We start from the raw sequence: 22047 nt of genomic DNA, 5'->3' as shown, positions 1-22047 counted from the left end.
AACCTAGAAGAAACGAACAACTTTCTAGAAAAATATAACCTTCCAAGGCTGACCCAGAAAGAAACAGAAAATCTGAACAGACCAATTACCAGCAACAAAATTGAACTGGTAATCAAAAAACTACCTCCAAGAACAAAATTCCTGGGCCATATGGCTTCACCGCCTTTATTTTCAAACATTTAGTGAAGACCTAATACCCATCCTCCTTAAAGTTTTCCAAAGAATAGAAGAAGAGGAAATACTTCCAAACTCATTCTACGAGGCCAGCATCACTCTAATACTAAAACCAGACAAAGACACCACAAAAAAAGAAAATTACAGAACAATATTCCTGATGAACATAGATGCAAAAAACTCAACAAAATATTAGCAAACTGAATTCAAAAATACATCAAAAAGATCATACATCATGATCAAGTAGGATTTATTCCAGGGATGCAAGGATGGTACAACATTTGAAAATCCATCATCATCATCATCCACCACAACATCAACAAAAAGAACAAAAACCACATGATCATCTCATAGATGCTGAAAAAGCATTTCACAAAATTCAACATCCATTCATGATAAAAACTCTAAACAAAATGGATATAGAGAGCAAGTACCTCAACATAATAAAGGCCATATATGAGAAACCCACAGCCAACATCATACATAACAGCGAGAAGCTGAAAGCTTTTCCTTTAAGCTCGGGAACAAGACAAGGATGCCCACTTTCCCCACTTCTATTCAATATAGTACTGGAGGTCCTAGCCACGGCAATCAGACAACACAAAGAAAGAAAAGGCACCCAGATTGGCAAGGAAGAAGTTAAACTGTCCCTGTTTGCAGATGACATGATATTGTACATAAACAACCCTAAAGAATGCACTCCAGAACTACTAGATCTAATATCTGAATTCAGCAAAGTTGCAGGATACAAAGTTAATATGCAGAAATCTGTGGCATTCCTATACACTGAAAATGAAGTAGCAGAAAGAGGAATCAGGAAAACAATTCTATGCACAGTTGCATTAAAAAGAATAAAATACCTAGGAATAAATCTAACCAAGGAAGTGAAAGACCTATACTCTGAAAACTACAAGACGCTCATGAGAGAAATTAAAGAAAATACCAATAAATGGGAACACATCCAATAACTTGACAGTTAATACTGTCAAGATTGCCATCCTGCCTAAAGCAATCTACAGATTCAATGCAATTCCTATCAAAATACCAAACAGCATTCTTCAACGAACTAGAGAAAAATCGTTCTAAAATTCATATGGAACAACAAAAGACCCAGAATAGCCAAAACAATCCTGAGAAGGAAGAATAAAGCTGGGGGGATTATGCTCCCCAATTTCAAGCTCTACTACAAAACCACAGTAATCAAGACAATTTGGTACTGGCACAAGAACAGACCCATAGACCAATGGAACTGACTAGAGAGCCTTGATATAAACCCAACCATATATGGTCAATTAATATATGATAAAGGAGCCATGGACATACAATGGGGAAATGACAGCCTCTTCAACAGCTGCTGTTGGCAAAACTGGACAGCTACATTCAAGAGAATGAAACTGGATTATTGTTTAACCCCATACACAAAAGTAAACTCGAAATGGATCAAAGACCTGAATGTAAGTCATGAAACCATAAAACTCTTAGAAGACAACATAGGCAAAAATCTCCTGAATATAAACATGAGCAACTTCTTTCTGAACGCATCTCCTCAAGCAAGGGAAACAAAAGCAAAAATGAACACCGGGGACTACATCAAACTAAAAAGTGTCTGTATGGCAAAGGACACCATCAACAGAACAAAAGGCATCCTACAGTATGGGAAAATATATTTGTAAATGACATATCTGACAAAGGGTTAACATCCAAAATATATAAAGAACTCACACACCTCAACACCCAAAAAGCAAATAACCCGATTAAAAAATAGGCAGAGGATATAAAGAGACAGTTCTCCAAAGAAGAAATTCAGGTGGCCAACAGACACATGAAAAGATGCTCCACATCGCTAGTCATCAGGGAAATGCAAATTAAAACCACAATGAGATATTCTGAAATGCCTCACACCAGTTAGGATGGCCAGGATTGAAAAGACAAAGAACAACAAATGCTGATGAGGATGCAGAGAAAGGGGAACCCTCTTACACTGCTGGTGGGAATGTAAGCTAGTTCAACCATTGTGGAAAGTAGTATGGAGGTTCCTCAAAAACTAAAAATAGAAATACCATTTGACCCGGGAATCCCACTCCTTGGAATTTACCCAAAGAATACAACTTCTCAGATTCAAAAAGATATATGCACCCCTATGTTTATCACAGCACTATTTACAATAGCCAAGACATGGATGCAACCTAAGTGTCCATCAGTAGATGAATGGATAAAGATGTGGTACATATACACAATGGAATGCTATTCAGCCATAAGAAAGAAACAAATCCTACCATTTGCAACAACATGGATGGAGCTGGAGGATATCATGCTCAGTGAAATAAGCCAGCGGGGAAAGAGAAGTGCCAAATGATTTCCTTCATTTGTGGAGTATAACAATGAAGCAAAACTGAAGAAACAAAATAGCAGCAGACTCAGAGACTCCAAGAAGGTACTAGTGGTTACCAAAGGGAGGGGTGTGGGTGGGGAGGGAGGGAGAAGGGGATTGAGGGGTATTATCTTTAGAACACATGGTGTGGGGGATCACCAGGGAACAGTGTAGCACAGAGAAGGCAAATAGTGAATCTGTGGCATCTTACTACACTGATGGACAGTGACTGCATTGGGGTATGGGGGGGGACTTGATAATATGGGTAAATGTAGTAACCACATTGTTTTTTTATGTGAAACCTTTGTAAGAGTTTATATCAATAATACCTTAATAAAAAAAATTTTTAAAAAAGAATATTCCTATGTCCTCCTTGAAAATAAGTATTTGGAAATGTTTCCAACTAACTAAAAAATAAAGCACTAAGAGCAATGAAACCAGTTAAACTAGAAATGTTTAAATAGTTATAAATCAATTTAGAGCTGAATTATAACAAAATTTAAAACTGAATTTAAATATCAAAAATTACTCTTGGTGAGGAAGCAACATATAGTAATGATAATAATGATACTCCAAAACATGTTAAAAAAATAGGTGTCATATATGGGACAAAAATGTATAACTGGCAGAGTGCTTGAAGCAGAACAAAGATCCATGGTCTCTCCTTCCTAGGCACCAAACCAGGCTGTCTCCTAGTCCACTTCACAGTGCCATGCGGACATGTTACTGAGTTCCAGCCAGAGGTGTGGGAGCTGAGGGGAGCTGTGCCACTCCTAATCTGGCCCACTAAAAACTGCCTACACTACCTCTTCCAGGCCTCTGAAATGCCATAGGACAGGAGTGGACAACACTTTTCTGTAGCTAATCAGCAAATATTTTAGGCTTTGCAGCTAAGATTGTGAGTTGATAACAAAATGATGTTACCCCCTGTGGAGGAAAATGTGGCAAATTATATATGCTAGATATTTGACCCAGCAATTTCACATCTAGGAATCTATCCTAAAGATATGTTAGGAAAAATAAGAAGTGATGTGCACAAGATACACGTATTACAGCATTATCTGTAATAGAAAAAGACTGACAGCCTAAACTTCCATCATGAGGAAACTGGTAATAAACCAGAGCATCTGGAAACAATAGATTACGATGAAACTATAAAAGGAATTGAAAATGAGTAATACCCAGAATTAAACTTAAAGAATCAGAAAGTGTGTTTTTAATGTGCTTCCTTTAGTGTAAGAAAGGAAAGAAATATGAATACATGTATGTCTAGCTGTATTTTCAAAAGGGAAGATTAGAAACTAGTAAGATCTACACAGGGAAAGAGAACAGGGTGAAGTAAGCAAAACTGTGAATGTGCCTTGTTTTTGTAGTTTTGTTCATGGACTAATGTTTATGTTTTACATAATTAAAACACAAGTGAAAAGCGAATCCCTAAACACCAAGAACAAATTAAACCAACTGTGTCAAGCTGATGGCATAATAGCTCAGATAAAGAAACTACTGTTAGTGATTTTAAGAGTATTTTCACTGTGGGTCTCTAGTGGGATAAAGTCTAAAGATTTTAATTGCAAACAAATTTTAAACTGTAGTTGGTGGCCTTGCTAATTGTTATGCTGGTATTGATATTTTGAAATTATTTACACTGTACGGCAAGATGAATAATGATGTTAGCAACCAAGATTCTCAAAGATTACAGTTTAAAATCAAGAATAACCTTGGAATCTTATATTTGCAATGGAAATCAGTAAAACATTTCTTCTCTTGAAGAAAAAATATTCCTTAATCTGTCTTCTGTAAAGGCCTAGAAGCACCAAAACCCAGTAGTAATCAGCATTAATAGTATCCCAAATTGTGGTCTCTAAAATGTCTCACTAAAAGAAATCCTTTGATGAGTGGCCAGGTTCAGCTCAGAAGCAGGAAAGATGAGCCTTTATCACACTGGGTAAGCAAGGAAGCTTGATATCAGACTTGCGGGGCTCTGTCAGAGGCTTCTGGATCTTTTTACAACCAAACAAAAATAAAGATTCAAATCTAGATAGATCCTGGCATGTTTTTAAATAGAACAAAAATTCTAATAGGATACAGACCCCAAAAAAGTTACTTCTAGAACAAAAAACAAGTAAAAATTAGGCTAGTTTCAGATATCTCTGCTCCATACTAAATGATGGAAAACAAGTTTGAGGTGAAAGGGGGCAAACCTAAAATGGGGCAATTTGAACATCAGAAAGAATAATTACAACGAGTCAAAACATCATCTATTCTCTCCTGTGTGAAGTGCCTTTCAGGGTAACCAAAGAGTTAACATGAAGTTTTTCCTTTATAGAAGAGTTCAGGGTAATGTACATAGAAGGACTGATAGAATTATAAAGTCACCATTTTTTGCCTGTTAATGAAATGGATCTTTCAACTCAATTTGAAACCAAGAAGAGAAAGGTGGGTAAGAACCCTTACAGCCTGAGTCAATCTCAGCACCACTAAGTGGACCACCAGACATTCTGTGCCACACACGATGCCATACAATTGGACCACTGATGATGTATTCTTGCCTAATAAATTCAACCCAAATCTGATCAAACTTATCAGTTTACATGGAATACAAAAGATAGAGGAACGAGTTAACACCACTGAGAAGCTGTAAGCCAAATCTATAGTGTGGGCTGTTCCACAGAAAAATCCACTTTCTCCAATAATAACAGTGTAAGGAGGGAGACTATTGTCAAATAAGAGACTCAGGAGATTAAGAATGAAAGGTGATGTATGCCTTTTATTTGGACCCTGTATTAGTTTCCTGAAACTGCTATAACTATCTACCACAAATTTGAAGGAGTAAAACAACAGAAATGTATTCTCTCACTGTTCTGGAACCAGAAGTCTGAAATGGAGGCATCGGCTGAGCCATGCTCCCTCTGCAGGTGCTCCTGCTCCACTGGCTCCCAGCCACCTGGGCTCCCAACAGCTGCACTTTCTCACTGCCTCCTCTTTTTTTTTTTTAACTCCAAACACAGGTTTAGAAAGTAAAAAGTAACAGAGCCTGTCCAGACTACCATTAGTAATATTTGGGCATCTTTTTCCAGACTGTTTTAGGTATATATAAAACAGATTTTTTTCTCACAAAAATGCATGATTGCACTTTAAGCCCACCTGCATAATCCAAGATATATTCCTTTTCTCAAGACCCTTCATCATATCTTTTGCCACAGATGGTAATATTTACAGGTTCCAAGGATTAGGATGTGGATGTATCATTTTGGGGGCCATCATTCAGCCACTATCTATCCTGATTCAAGAAGAATAAAAAATATTTTTTATGATGAGGGAAATTTGAGTATGAACTCAATATTAGATGATATTCGCAAACCTTATTCTGTTAGGTGAGAAAATGACAGGCTTTTTTTTTTTTTAAGTTTCTATTGGGTAGGGAGATAGTCTAAAGTATTTTGGTAGAATGACATGACAAGGTTTTGCTTTATCATACTTTAGACCCGACCCTCCCCTATGGAAAAAAAATGTGAATCAAGATTAGCCACATTTTAATAACTGCTGAAAAGTGGGTGATGATTGTGTATATCTTAAAATTTCTGTAAAATAGTTGAAAAAAAGATAAACTAGCCACTGCAACGTTAGATATCTCAAAATGAACTTGTGCAGAAGAGCTACACATGAAAAATATAAAACATTCAATGGAGATACAAATCATCTTGTGCCAGAAAAAATAAAGTCAAAACACCAGTGGATTTTTTTTAAACATATTTAACTTTAACTCAGAAATTCAGATATTTTAATTCTAAGAATTTCTTCTAAGAGAATAACCCAGACACTGTGCAAGATGGTATGTCCAACAATACTGGATTAAATAGTTAGAGCCATATAGTGGAACACTGTAGCAACCAAATGATGTCAGTACTTACTGACATGAAAATATGTTCAAGATAAATTAAGTGGAAAAGGGGTTATATAGCCATATATACAGTATGATTCCATATTCATTTCTAACAAAAAATACATGTACAAGCATGCACAATACACACATATTCATACATACAAGAAAGGGCATATACCAAAGGCCAGGATATATACCAAAATGTTAATATTTAGAGTTACTAACTATGAACAGTGAGTTTGCAGAATTTTTACTCTTTACCTTGTATCAGCCTTCTATTTTTCTACTATGAACACCTATTAGTCCTACAATTAGAGAAAAATATCAGTGGGACCACAGACTTTCTGATCACCATATGCCCCTGAGGAGGCACTGCGTGTGCTGAGGTGGGAGGGGCACTTCCCCAGTGTATATCTGAAGTCCACGCTTCCAGAAAATCTATGTTGCCAAGTGCACTCCATAGAACAGTTCCACAAGTGTTGCATAAAGAAGGGTTCAATGTCCCAGTTGCCAGAAATGCGAGCTTAAGACATTGATTTGTTATGTTTGCTATGCATTCCTCAGGAGGAAAAGACAAGGTACACACATTCACTGGGCCATAGAATCCTTTGTTTTACAACCTATGTAGAACAAGATTTCTACTTAACATATTTTAGGAAATGCCAATATAAAAACCTGAAGAACAAAGACTGTTTAAAACACATATTTCCATCGAGGGTCTGAAAGCTTCTGGCCTATTTTCCTAGATTTAAATTGATTCATCTCAAAACAGCCTCACATTTTATATTTTTGTGGTCTCAAGCTTTATAGTTTTAAACATAATTTGTATCTTGATGTTAGATCATTTACAGCAGTGTTTTCAAACTGGATTTGTATGCATTAGTGGGTTGAGAAATCAACTCTGTCATCACAACCCATGTTTTTAAAAAAACTGAAAACTATCAGTGCAGTAAAGTAAAAATAATGTTTTTGTGAAACCTTTATGTCCATATATAACATGTACATAAATGCATGTCCACGTAATATATATGTATGTGTGTTATTGGTCACAATATAAAATACATTTATTACTATGGATTGCAGTCAGAAAAATTTGAAAGCCACTGAATTAAAGAGATGACTTTATTGGTAAATAGATAAAATCAACACCTATTTCAATACACCCAAACCCCTGATTATATATATATTAGGTAAATTAAAAGAAAAAAACTGTCAAAGCAATATAGCCAGCTAGATCCCCAACTTACAAATAAGTACCAAAAGTTTGTTTGAATCATGGGTGCTAAGAATCTTTCTCAAAGAAACCTTAGAGATAAAGTTCCCAATTAGCTCAGGAAAGCCAACTTAAACAGTGTAGCTTAACGATGGTACTAAGGTTGTCACTTCAGTTTCTTGTTTATTTGTATCTGAAATTCCTTGTATCTCCAAGGACATATTCTCCCCATACCCACACTTTGGTCCCAGCACCCAGCAACTCCTCACAGTGTAGGCAAACATCCACCACTCAACATGGCATTCCCCAAGTTGTGCTTAGGAGTTCAGAGGAGGAAAACATCAGGTCTAATAGCCTTAGGTAACTGAGGTAGAATATGGGGCACTCCAGAATATCTTCCATATGCCCCAAGTCTGTTTCCCTCCCACCCACATCCTGGCTTTGATACAAGTTCAGACATGAGAAAGACACTTGCTCACCAACAGTTGTTTTTTTTTTCTCTCTCTCTATCTTTACCAATCTTTAGGAGACACTGCCTACTAAAAAAGAATGATGGTTCATTCCACCTTTTTTCAGATGCCCACACTATTGATATAAAAAATATCTATCCATCTATCTATCACTGGCTTTAAATGTTGATAATTTGCTACTGATAAAACCAATAGCTATTTTTAATCACCTGACTGCTTTACTCTAGACTGTTTAGATACAAAAATTCAATTAGTAACAGGTTTCTCTGCAATAAGAGAGACATGTCAAGTGCCTAGAGAAGCACGGCCTGTGGTAGCTTATATTAAATTCAGAAGTCAGACTAAAGTAGTACGCCATTCTGTAGCTCAATTCTCTGCTGCTACCAATTTCATCATGTCCTGGGAGACATGAAGAGCCACCACCCTGAAGAGCACACATCAACGGAAAGCTCAGTGACAGCTGCTCCAAGATGCCCCTCAAATACCTGTAATACCAATATATTAAACCCCAGCAGCACTCATTTAGGCACAATACAAACTGCCATTCCTAACAGGACTTATCCAACATGGAACAAATCTCAACCAAGGTGCTAAATTCTCAGGTGAAACCTACTAGCACTGAGTGGGAGCCAACCAGGTTTTTGGTATAATGCTGACCCAGTAAATCTCAGGCCTTTCTTGGGTATGCCAGCTTCCTGATCCCAAAATGTACTGGCACAGCTCCAGCAGCCTTCAGAAAGGGACAGAGGCTGCAGGAAGGTGTAGCCTAAGCTTGAGGGAGACTCAGCACAACCAGCACAGTCTTTCCCATCACCTAAGCACACATGTTCTCTGGTTTGGCCATTTAGCAGGCCTAACAGTTTCAATCCATACCACAGCCCCGGCAAGACCTATACCAAGACTTTTACACATCTCATAGATAGCTGACTGCAATAGTATGCTTCTGTGACCAGTGACCTGGGCTCTCTGTGACAGACATGTTGATACAACATTAACACATGCCCAATTTTTCTGGCTTTACCTCTTTCTTCTGTGTACCAGAACAAGTTTGGGAAGTTTAAGTAGGGAAAGGATTAGAAATCATTTCAGCGTATACTCTTCAAGTTCTGCCAGATATCCTTTTATTACATCAGAAAAGCAACACTAGGCACTAGGATCTTGCAAAATATGTTCTGATCAACTCTAAACTTTCTGAAATTAAAAATGCAAAACCACTGTAAGGTTTTTAATGAACAAAAATGCTGAATACAAACTTTCATATGCAAAATAGATTATTATATAATCAGCAACCTCAGAGCCAAGTACTAAATTTTCTTCCACAAATTTCAGTGAGGGTGGGATGAGACGATGTAAATTCTAATGAGTACAAAACTTAATTTCAGCTTTATATATATATATAAAAAAAACACTTTGAGGAAAAATAGCTTTAAATTGAATAGTATCTTTTGAAATAAACTGCTCAGGCCAGCCCTTACAATTCTGAGGTTTCTACTCAACCAGATCTGGGATGAAAATGAAGATTTAGAGTTTACAGTGAATTCTAATCCAGTTTCAAGAGTAGCCACGTCACCTCATTTCCAGAAAGGGAAGTCTCTTTAGGATGACCACGACACTCTTCTAAAGATGCTTGCATTGCCAGAGTTCCTTGGCCACAGTTCCACTTTTCCACAACACATGTCAATGCTGTAGTGTCAGACTTCCTCTGAAAGGCAATCAGGGCCCTACACCACAGCACTTCTCCCAGCATTTTCAAGCCTCAAAAAAAAGACCTCCAGCTTTAAGTTGGCAGTTATAGCTCCAGGTAGAGAAGTTAATTAACACTTCCTTCCTCCCCAACTGATTTCCCTTCCGATCTTCAGCAGGGACTGGCAGCTTGATTAACGTGCCTTTCATATTTGAAATAAATAGTTCACACAAGTAATTTAGAGTTAACTAAAAGAGTAGCAGATAATGGCCACTGCGCATTATGTTTGCAAATGAGTGAGCAAAGAAATACATGTGAACACAGAAAAAAACAAATCATAGAATAAATCCTGCATTTCCCACATTCATAGGGAAAAAAAATCTTTAAAAAAATTCTAATTAGCGTTTGTTCTTGTGTGGGTTATACAGTCCAGGGCTCTGAGCAGGCACAGACTTACAGAGTTGCAAGCAGCCCTCCGCACACAAGTCAGGATTCAGGTGCAGTGAGACGCCTTCATACACTTCTTGACAGCTCAGTACCTGTGAGAGAGGTGATGTAGGGACTTTTAACCCACAATGCATGAGGTATATGGAAACATCCAACTGTGGAAAAAAATCAGCAGCAGCTGGAGGGACTGGGCCAGGGGCACTCTCACAGCAACTGCTGATGAAGAATTTCCCACACCATCTTCTTCCGAAAGAGAGGCATCTGGTGCTGTAAAGAAACACAAACACCACATACATTACATATTAATGTGCAGAGCATGAGCAAGCTGTAGGTGCACTCTTCTAAATAAAGTAAGATATCTACATCCTTTATGTAAGCCGTGACTTTTTAACATCATGATACAGACTTACAAAGCTATAAAAAAGGAGGCTTATAGTGAGTGGGGAAAGAAAAGTACCAAATGATTTCCCTCATTTGTGGAGCATAACAATGAAGCAAAACTGAAGGAACAGAACAGTGGCAGACTCACAGACTCCAAGAAGGGACTAGTGGTTACCAAAGGGGACGGGTGGGAGAGTGTGGGTGGGGAGGGAGGGAGAAGGGGATTGTGGGGTATCATGATAGGTGCACATGGTGTGTGTGGAGTCACGAGGAAGACAGTGTAGTTCAGAGGGGACAAATAGGGACTCTGGCATCTTACTACACTGATGGACAGTGACTGCAACGGAGTTTGGGGGGAACTTTATAATATGGGTGAATGTAGTAACCACAACGTTTTTCATATGAAACCTTCATAAGACTGTATATCAGTGATACCTTAATAAAAAATAAAGGAAAAAGGAGGCTTATAATGTTTGCTATTATATGTATCATAAGCATTTTTACATGTTAATGAAAATCAAAGCAAGATGCAAAACTATGATAGAGTCCAACAACAACTTAATAACAGTAACATGTACCAAAAAATAGAAATATCCAAACAATGGCACAGAAGTTAACTTTTCTATTTGCATGTATTTTCAAAACATTCCAAAATATACACATTCTACTTTTTAATGAGAAAAACATGAACTGCATTTAAATTTATAAAAAACCAAATCCGGTGAGGGGCAGAAGATGGTGGCGTGAGTGGAGCAGCAGAAATCTCCTCCCAAAACAAAATATATCTATGAAAATATAACAAAGACAACCCTTCCTAGAATAAAGACCAGAGGACACAGGACAACATCCAGACCACATCCGCACCTGCAAGAACCCAGCGCCTCGCGAAGGGGGTAAGATACAAGCCCCGGCCCCGCGGGAGCCGAGCGCCCCTCCCCCCAGCTCCCGGCGGGAGAAGAGCAGGCAGAGCAGGAGGGAGACGGAGCCCAGGGCTGCCGAACACCCAGCCCCAGCCATCCGGGCCAGAGTGCAGGGCGCTCGATACTAGGAAAACAGGGCAACAAGAACAGTGAGCGGGCACTGGAGGCCGGGTGTCGGAGGACATAAGAAAAGCGTGCGACCATTTTTTTTTTTGCTTTTTTGCTGTTTTGTTTTGGCGAACGCTTTTTGGAAGTCTTAAAGGGATAGGGACCCCAATACTACGGAAACAGGGCAGCAAGACCGGACAGCAGAGGCCCGAGGCTGGCACCGGAGAATAAAGAAAAATGAGCGACCACCTTTTTTTATTAATTAAAAAAAAATTTTTTTTTCTTTTCTTTTTTTTGGTGGTCGTTGCTTTGTTTTGGCGGGTGTTTTTTGGAAGTCTTAAAGGGGCAGGGCGGGACACTTAATCCAGAGGTAGGGAATCTGGGGATCTCTGGGCACCCTAACCCCTGGGCTGCAGGGAGCAGGGAGGCCCCTTATGGAGATAAATAGCCTCCCAGCCGCTCCTGCTCCAACGCGACTCCACCATTTTGGAGTAGCTGCCTGAGCCAGGCCACGCCCACAGCAACAGCGGAGATTAACTCCATAGCAGCCGGGCAGGAAGCAGGAACCCTGTCTGCGCGCAGCTGCGCAGCACAAGCCACTAGAGGTCGCTGTTCTCCCAGGAGAGGAGGGCCACAAACCAGCAAGAAGGGAAGTTCTTCCAGCTGTCACTCGTCCCAGCTCTGCAGACTATTCCTATCACCATGAAAAGGCAAAGCTACAGGCAGACAAAGATCACAGAGACAACACCAGAGAAGGAGACAGACCTAACCAGTCTTCCTGAAAAAGAATTCAAAATAAGAATCATAAACATGCTGACAGAGATGCAGAGAAATACGCAAGAGAAATGGGATGAAGTCCGGAGGGAGATCACAGATGCCAGAAAGGAGATCGCAGAAATGAAACAAACTCTGGAAGGGTTTATAAGCAGAATGGATAGGATGCAAGAGGCCATTGATGGAATTGAAACCAGAGAACAGGAACGCATAGAAGCTGACATAGAGAGAGACAAAAGGATCTCCAGGAATGAAACAATATTAAGAGAACTGTGTGACCAATCCAAAAGGAACCATATCCATATTATAGGGGTCTCAGAAGAAGAAGAGAGAGGAAAAGAGATGGAAAGTATCTTAGAAGAAATAATTGCTGAAAACTTCCCCAAACTGGGGGAGGAAATAATCGAACAGACCACGGAAATACACAGAACCCCCAACAGAAAGGATCCAAGAAGGACAACACCAAGACACATAATAATTAAAATGGCAAAGATCAAGGACAAGGAAAGAGTGTTAAAGGCAGCTAGAGAGAAAAAGGTCACCTATAAAGGGAAACCCATCAGGCTAACATCAGACTTCTCAACAGAAACCCTACAGGCCAGAAGAGAATGGCATGATATATTTAATACAATGAAACAGAAGGGCCTTGAACCAAGGATACTGTATCCAGCACGACTATCATTCAAATATGACGGTGGGATTAAACAATTCCCAGACAAACAAAAGCTGAGGGAATTTGCTTTCCACAAACCACCTCTACAGAACATCTTACAGGGACTGCTCTGGATGGGAGCACTCCTAGAAAGAGCACAGCACAAAACACCCAACATATGAAGAATCGAGGAGGAGAAACAAGAAGGGAGAGAAGAAAAGAATCTCCAGACAGTGTATATAACAGCTCAATAAGCGAGCTAAGTTAGGCAGTAAGATACTAAAGAGGCTAACCTTGAACCTTTGGTAACCACGAATTTAAAGCCTACAATGGCAATAAGTACATATCTTTCAATAGTCACCCTAAATGTTAATGGGTTGAATGCACCAATCAAAAGACACAGAGTAACAGAATGGATAAAAAAGCAAGACCCATCTATATGCTGCTTACAAGAAACTCACCTCAAACCCAAAGACATGTACAGACTAAAAGTCAAGGGATGGAAAAACATATTTCAAGCAAACAACAGTGAGAAGAAAGCAGGGGTTGCAGTACTAATATCAGACAAAATAGACTTCAAAACAAAGAAAGTAACAAGAGATAAAGAAGGACACTACATAATGATAAAGGGCTCAGTCAAACAAGAGGATATAACCATTCTAAATATATATGCACCCAACACAGGAGCACCAGCATATGTGAAACAAATACTAACAGAACTAAAGGGGGATATAGACTGCAATGCATTCATTCTAGGAGACTTCAACACACCACTCACCCAAAGGATAGATCCACTGGGCAGAAAATAAGTAAGGACACGGAAGCACTGAACAACACAATAGAGCAGATGGACCTAATAGACATCTATAGAACTCTACATCCAAAAGCAACAGGATATACATTCTTCTCAAGTGCACATGGAACATTCTCCAGAATAGACCACATACTAGGCCACAAAAAGAGCCTCAGAAAATTCCAAAAGATTGAAATCCTACCAACCAACTTTTCAGACCACAAAGGCATAAAACTAGAAATAAACTGTACAAAGAAAGCAAAGAGGCTCACAAACACATGGAGGCTTAACAACACGCTCCTAAATAATCAATGGATCAATGACCAAATCAAAATGGAGATCCAGCAATATATGGAAACAAATGACAACAACAACACTAAGCCCCAACTTCTGTGGGACACAGCAAAAGCAGTCTTAAGAGGAAAGTATATAGCAATCCAAGCATATTTAAAAAAGGAAGAGCAATCCCAAATGAATGGTCTAATGTCACAATTATCGAAATTGGAAAAAGAAGAACAGATGAGGCCTAAGGTCAGCAGAAGGAGGGACATAATAAAGATCATAGAAGAAATAAATAAAATTGAGAAGAATAAAACAATAGCAAAAATCAATGAAACCAAGAGCTGGTTCTTTGAGAAAATAAACAGAATAGATAAGCCTCTAGCCAGACTTATTAAGAAGAAAAGAGAGTCAACACAAATCAACAGTATCAGAAACGAGAAAGGAAAAATCACGACGGACCCCACAGAAATACAAAGAATTATTGGAGAATACTATGAAAACCTATATGCTAACAAGCTGGGAAACCTAGGAGAAATGGACAACTTCCTAGAAAAATACAACCTTCCAAGATTGACCCAGGAAGAAACAGAAAATCTAAACAGACCAATTACCAGCAATGAAATTGAAGCGGTAATCAAAAAACTACCAAAGAACAAAACCCCCGGGCCAGATGGATTTACCTCGGAATTTTATCAGACATACAGGGAAGACATAATACCCATTCTCCTTACAGTTTTCCAGAAAATAGAGGAGGAGGGGATACTCCCAAACTCATTCTATGAAGCTAACATCACCCTAATACCAAAACCAGGCAAAGACCCCACCAAAAAAGAAAACTACAGACCAATATCCCTGATGAACGTAGATGCAAAAATACTCAACAAAATATTAGCAAACCGAATTCAAAAATACATCAAAAGGATCAGACACCATGACCAAGTGGGATTCATCCCAGGGATGCAAGGATGGTACAACATTCGAAAGTCCATCAACATCATCCACCACATCAACAAAAAGAAAGACAAAAACCACATGATCATCTCCATAGATGCTGAAAAAGCATTTGACAAAGTTCAACATCCATTCATGATAAAAACTCTCAGCAAAATGGGAATAGAGGACAAGTACCTCAACATAATAAAGGCCATCTATGATAAACCCACAGCCAACATTATATTGAACAGCGAGAAGCTGAAAGCATTTCCTCTGAGATCGGGAACTAGACAGGGATGCCCACTCTCCCCACTGTTATTTAACATAGTACTGGAGGTCCTAGCCACGGCAATCAGACAAAACAAAGAAATACAAGGAATCCAGATTGGTAAAGAAGAAGTTAAACTGTCACTATTTGCAGATGACATGATACTGTACATAAAAAACCCTAAAGACTCCACCCCAAAACTACTAGAACTGATATCGGAATACAGCAAAGTTGCAGGATACAAAATCAACACACAGAAATCTGTAGCTTTCCTATATACTAACAATGAACCAACAGAAAGAGAAATCAGGAAAACAACTCCATTCACAATTGCATCAAAAAAAATAGAATACCTAGGAATAAACCTAACCAAAGAAGTGAAAGACTTATACTCTGAAAACTACAAGTCACTCTTAAGAGAAATTAAAGGGGACACTAACAGATGGAAACTCATCCCATGCTCGTGGCTAGGAAGAATTAATATCGTCAAAATGGCCATCCTGCCCAAAGCAATATACAGATTTGATGCAATCCCTATGAAACTACCAGCAACATTCTTCAATGAACTGGAACAAATAATTCAAAAATTCATATGGAAACACCAAAGACCCCGAATAGCCAAAGCAATCCTGAGAAAGAAGAATAAAGTAGGGGGGATCTCACTCCCCAACTTCAAGCTCTATTATAAAGCCATAGTAATCAAGACAATTTGGTACTGGCACAAGAACAGAGCCACAGACCAATGGAACAGACTAGACAATCCAGACATTAACTCAGACATATATGGTCAATTAATATTTGATAAAGGAGCCATGGACATACAATGGCGAAATGACAGTCTCTTCAACAGATGGTGCTGGCAAAACTGGACAGCTACATGTAGGAGAATGAAACTGGACCATCGTCTAACCCCATATACAAAAGTAAACTCAAAATGGATCAAAGACCTGAATGTAAGTCATGAAACCATTAAACTCTTGGAAGAAAACATAGGCACAAACCTCTTAGACATAAACATGAGTGACCTCTTCTTGAACATATCTCCCCGGGCAAGGAAAACAACAGCAAAAATGAGTAAGTGGGACTATATTAAGCTGAAAAGCTTCTGTACAGCAAAAGACACCATCAATAGAACAAAAAGGATCCCTACAGTATGGGAGAATATATTTGAAAATGACACATCTGATAAAGGCTTGACGTCCAGAATATATAAAGAGCTCACACGCCTCAACAAACAAAAAACAAATAACCCAATTAAAAAATGGGCAGAGGAACCAAACAGACAGTTCTCCAAAAAAGAAATACAGATGGCCAACAGACGCATGAAAAGATGCTCCACATCGCTAATTATCAGAGAAATGCAAATTAAAACTACAATGAGGTATCACCTCACACCAGTAAGGATGGCTGCCATCCAAAAGACAAACAACAACAAATGTTGGCGAGGCTGTGGAGAAAGGGGAACCCTCCTACACTGCTGGTGGGAATGTAAGTTAGTTCAACCATTGTGGAAAGCAGTATGGAGGTACATCAAAATGCTCAAAACAGACTTACCATTTGACCCAGGAATTGCGCTCCTAGGAATTTACCCTAAGAATGCAGCAATCAAGTATGAGAAAGATCAGTGCACCCCTATGTTTATTGCAGCACTATTTACAATAGCCAAGCACTGGAAGCAACCTAAATGTCCATCGATAGATGAATGGATAAAGAAGATGTGGTACATATACACAATGGAATACTACTCAGCCATAAGAAAAGGGCAAATCCAATCATTTGCAGCAACATGGATGGAGCTGGAGGGTATTATGCTCAGTGAAACAAGCCAAGCGGAGAAAGAGAAATACCAAATGATTTCACTTATCTGTGGAATATAAGAACAAAGGAAAAACTGAAGGAACAAAACAGCACCAGAATCAAAGAACTCAAGAATGGACTAACAGGTACCAAAGGGAAAGGGACTGGGGAGAATGGGTGGGTAGGGAGGGATAAGTGGGGGGGAGAAGTAGGGGGGTATTAAGATTAACATGCATGGGGGGGTAGGAGAAAAGGGAGGGCTGTACAACACAGAGAAGGCAAGTAGTGATTCTACAACATTTTGCTATGCTGATGGACAGTGACGGTAAAGGGGTTTATAGGGGAGACGTGGTATAGGGGAGAGTCTAGTAAACATAATATTCGTCATGTAAGTGTAGATTAGTGAAACCAAAAAAAAAAAACAAAACAAACAAACAAACAAAAAAAAGGGCAGTTCCTGTGTGGTGACCTCCAATGAGTTCTACACAAGGGTATAAAGGGAATATAAAAGTGTAGGCAAAGGGTCTGTTTGCGTTTATACAGAAGATCAAAGCCTAATTGGGCTACCCCGAAAATGAACTAAGATACGATATGAAAGAGAACTTCCAACATCAGCACTCTCTGGAAGACTCATGCCAGAAGATGATCATCAAAAAACCCCAACAAAGATCCACGCACTGCTACAGCTGTAGATGCACTCATCCCACCAGCTCCTGGACTTGCCATGGGAATGAAGGAGATATCTAAGCTGGCCTGTGCATACAGTAAAACAACAAATTTGACTGGATCTATACTGTTGGAACTCAACCAAGAATTAGGAGAAGTGCAAATTGTAGCGCTCCAAAATCTTACAACTACAGACTATTTACTGTTAAAAGAACATAAGGGATGTGAACATTCCCCAGGAATGAGTTGTTTTAATTTGTCTGATTTCTCTCAGACTGTTCAAGTTCAGTTGGACAATGTCCACCATATCATAGATAAGTTTTCACAAATGCCTAAGGTGCCTAACTGGTTTTCTTGGTTTCACTGGAGATGGCTGGTAATTACAGATATGCTTTGGTTATGTAACTATACTCCTATTATGTTAATGTGTGTGCGCAATTTAAGTAGTAGCTTAAAACCTATACATGCTGAAGTTACTCTACAAGAATATATGTCAAAGAAATAATCAATCTTCCCATGTTTTCTTCCGCCTGCTACTTCTATAGCTTTTCTTCTTCCTTCCTAAATACAACCCTTCAATAGAATTCGTGCCTCATATCAAATTTACCGAGTATCATAATTCTTCCAAGTGGTAAAGATACCTCAAGACAAATGCTGGGCATAGAAGCTACAGGGCATAAATATGCAAAGAAATAAAAAGCTAACCATTTCAGACAATAAGGCTTCTCTCTCACTTACCAACTTTACATTTCCCTGTATGGCCCCGGAAGATGACTGGTTAGCCAGAGACGGGTAAGATTCCTCAAGGGAGGAACAACCTAAGACAGGCACAGTCGCAGGGGGGTCATCAGGTGAGAAATTGGGGATCAACAGAGGTGAGGCTTAGAACCTCACCCCCCCGTTCTGAGAGAAATCTTCTGCATATGTGGATGTTTTATTGCCCTTGTCTAGCTTGGATTAACACATAGTCTACAGGCACACACCTGATCATCTACATTTGCTCTCTTACAACACTAAACTATGTTTTCTACCTTTATCTTGTATCTACCTACCACTTCAGCATTTTATTAAAAATAATAATAATGAGAGAAATGTGGTATCCACATATAAATCAAGTATAAAAACCAAATGAGTATTCATATTTGAACTGTTTATAGTTCATAATGCATGAGCAAAACCGAAAGTTTCTGTGATGACTGCCCTTGTACTACTGTTCACTGTGTAACTTATTCATTATGTAAGAATTCGTTCTCCATCTAAGAACTTGTTTGTTATGCCTCAGAAGATTGGAGACTGACGAAAATTAGGCTTGGGTTGGATTAATGATTGTGCATTGAGCATTGACTCCCCTATACAGAATTTTACTGTTGTTAACAACCATTTGATCAATAAATATGAGAGATGCCCTCACAAAAAAAAAGAAAGAAAAAAGAAAAAAAAAGGACAGACTTCCAATGGTAAAATAAATAAGTAACCGGGATGTAATGTATAGCATAAGGAATATAGTCAAGATATTGTAACAGCTTGGTAGGGTGATAGCTGGAACCTAGAATTATGTATATAAATGTTTTATCACTGTGTTGTACACTTGAAACTAATGTAATGTAATACTGTGCGTCAACTACCCTTCAATAAAAAATAATTATCTAAAAAAAACCAAAAAAACCAAATCCACAAATTTGTTTCTATCAAATGCAGTACATTACCAATTCTGTGCAAATAGTAACTTCTGCCTGTTCAAATCTCATGTCGTTAGGTTCAGAGAACAAATAATTTCTTGTTATTTAGAAGCACAAAAGACTGGAATGCTTTGCTTAATGTATTATTTAATTGATAATCACAACATGGACCAACTCTCAAGGCAGGAACAAGTAAGACAAATCCAAAACTATGTATATCTCAACTAGGTCTCTGATGAAATCAGAAGTTCACACCCTTGAGGCAGTCCTGGTGTCTGACTATAAAAAGTTGGATATACCACTTTACTCATGGAAAACTAGTAAATTAGTGATTTCCTACCTTGAGGGACCTAAAAAATCTTATTATTTTAAATAGATCAAAACGTAGTAAAAAATGTATTTTTAGTAAACCTGCCAATTTAGTAAGTGCCTTTACTTTAGACTGGAATTGTATCAGTTCAGTGTGGGAGCCCTAGTTACTTCATGTTGCTCAAAATCTTGGAATGGGGTTATTAGTCCTAGTCAATCAGCACAATTTAGTAGCCACCATCTATCAAAATGATAATGTTTACAAAACATTTTTAAAGGGGGTTTCCTAGGTTATAAAAAGGTTGAGAATCCATGTTACAAACATAAATTCTCAAGAGTTCCCAACATACTTGAATTTCACTCAAATACAGAGCCATAGAGAACCCAAAATAACCAGAACAGAAGGGATAAAAGGGATAAGTAGTATTTGTAGTTTTATCTTAGACCTGCGGCTCAAGATCTCACAGGCCTGATTTCCCCTTGCTGTTACATAATCTTATATGCCTCCTTTTTTGGCTAAAAATATCAGTAATACTCAGGAACCAGGGAACAGCAGAGTTCAAACATATGCACTGGTCACCAAAGACTAGGAAAAATCTGAAAGCAGAGTAACAAACCCTGATGCTAGCTAGCTAGCAAGAGCAGGGCTGTGGCCAAGGTTTAATAGCAAAAACAACAACACAGCTCCCATGTTAAAAGCTCAGCGTGAGCCAGGCACTGTTAACACTCTTAAGTCTATCTTGTCCTGTAACAAAGAAGTGGATGAGGAGGGAGGAGGGGTCTCTACTCACCTGAGTAAATGTGATAGCTTTGTCCCGAGAGATATAATCTGCATATTTACAAGTAAACATTCCACAATCACTCCCATTCAACTGTTGAGGAATCTCCTAAAGTTACAAAAGAAGGAAAGAAGGAAGGGGTAAAATTTTACTAACTACAAACTCCTTGGACTCTTCCTAAATATTTCTGTGGATAAACAATATTATAAAGATAAATGTTAAATCTGGCATTACACAAATACACAAACATGCACACAAACAGAATTAGTCTTTATGTGCTATAAACACTCTAACCATGACATGACACAGAATATGTTGTGTCAGAGCAAAGAAATGGAACATGCCATTGTAATACCTAGTTACCTGCGAAAAGGGTCCCCAGCTTACTCTTTAACATAATCTATATACTATTCTTCCTCTTCTTCCAGCCCCTTAATCAATTAACTTTGTAACCAGAATAAGAGAGAGATCTCCAAGCACAGAAACCTATGTAGATAAAGAATGCCAAGATCTGGATCAACACAGTCACCTAAATAACTATTCTTAAGGCAAAATTTCAAAGAACTATGAATTACCTGTATACATCATGCCTTATGTTGACCCCTACCCAAAATGCCCTATAAAACCCCAAACCCCAAACCCTTAAGCGTACCTCCTGAGGTCACCTGCACTCCTGAATATATACTGTCTTATATCAAACTTTCTTGTTGCAAAGCTGATTGCACTTGTCTCTGAACTCTTTTCCATGATAAAGACAAGAACTCTCAAACTTCCACCTTTGGTGGTAAATGTCTTTGTCACTTTGCTGTTTGTTTCAGCTTTCTAGTCTTAACACAATCCTCTTCTCCCTATTTTATTTCAGGCCAGTGGGTAAGTGGAAGTTCTCAGAACATAAACTCCATCCACTGCTCCGTGGCTCCTCTGGGGTGATAGGGGCTTAGTTTCCACACTGTGCAGATTCAAGCAGACACTGGGATGCCAGGTGACCCTGGCTTTAGGAGTTGGCACGGTACTTGCTGTACACAGAGCAGCTCAATGAACTTCGCTTTCCTCCCTCTGTTCTTCCTTGCTCTCTATAGCCTGCAGGGCTGCTGACATTCGCTTCCACTCTTGCATTAATGAATTCCTTCCTTCCTTACACTACAATCTGGTCAAGAATTCTTTCTCCGTCAGAGTCAAAAATCCTACCTTGTCTGGGTTTAGGTTTCACTTAGTGCACAGGTAGAGACCTCCCCAGATGCAGCTGCCCATCAGTAATGTGACCCCACAAAAACTTTTTTTCAGAAAGGAAAAGAAAAGCAAAATTAGAGTTCCATCCCTCAGCTCTCATACTAATAAGTCAAACTGAAAGGTTTATTACCAGGAACAGGAATTCTAGTCAGAATTATTTCAGAAGCATTTATAAATTTTGAAAAGGGCTAAGTGTGGCTCAATCACAAATATGTTTATAATATAATGAACCTA

General features: G+C 38.7%; 1 protein-coding gene across 4 annotated transcripts in view; it reads right to left on the bottom strand.

Moving 5' to 3' along the window:
* Positions 1 to 9209: 9209 nt before the first annotated feature.
* SENP2 (SUMO specific peptidase 2) overlaps positions 9210 to 22047 on the bottom strand; it is a 70540-nt gene continuing 57702 nt past the window's right edge. For all 4 annotated transcript variants that reach the window (XM_036875209.2, XM_036875207.2, XM_036875208.2 and 1 more), the window contains 2 exons: positions 20596 to 20691; positions 9210 to 10509 (listed from right to left, as the gene is read on the bottom strand). In XM_036875209.2, coding sequence (XP_036731104.1) covers positions 10447 to 10509; positions 20596 to 20691 — 159 coding nt within the window. In that variant the 3' untranslated portion in view covers positions 9210 to 10446. The remainder of the gene's footprint in view (positions 10510 to 20595; positions 20692 to 22047) is intronic.

Source organism: Manis pentadactyla, chromosome 1 (assembly GCF_030020395.1).
Source record: "Manis pentadactyla isolate mManPen7 chromosome 1, mManPen7.hap1, whole genome shotgun sequence".
Taxonomy (NCBI): domain Eukaryota; kingdom Metazoa; phylum Chordata; class Mammalia; order Pholidota; family Manidae; genus Manis; species Manis pentadactyla.
This window is presented reverse-complemented; position numbering and strand designations above follow the sequence as displayed.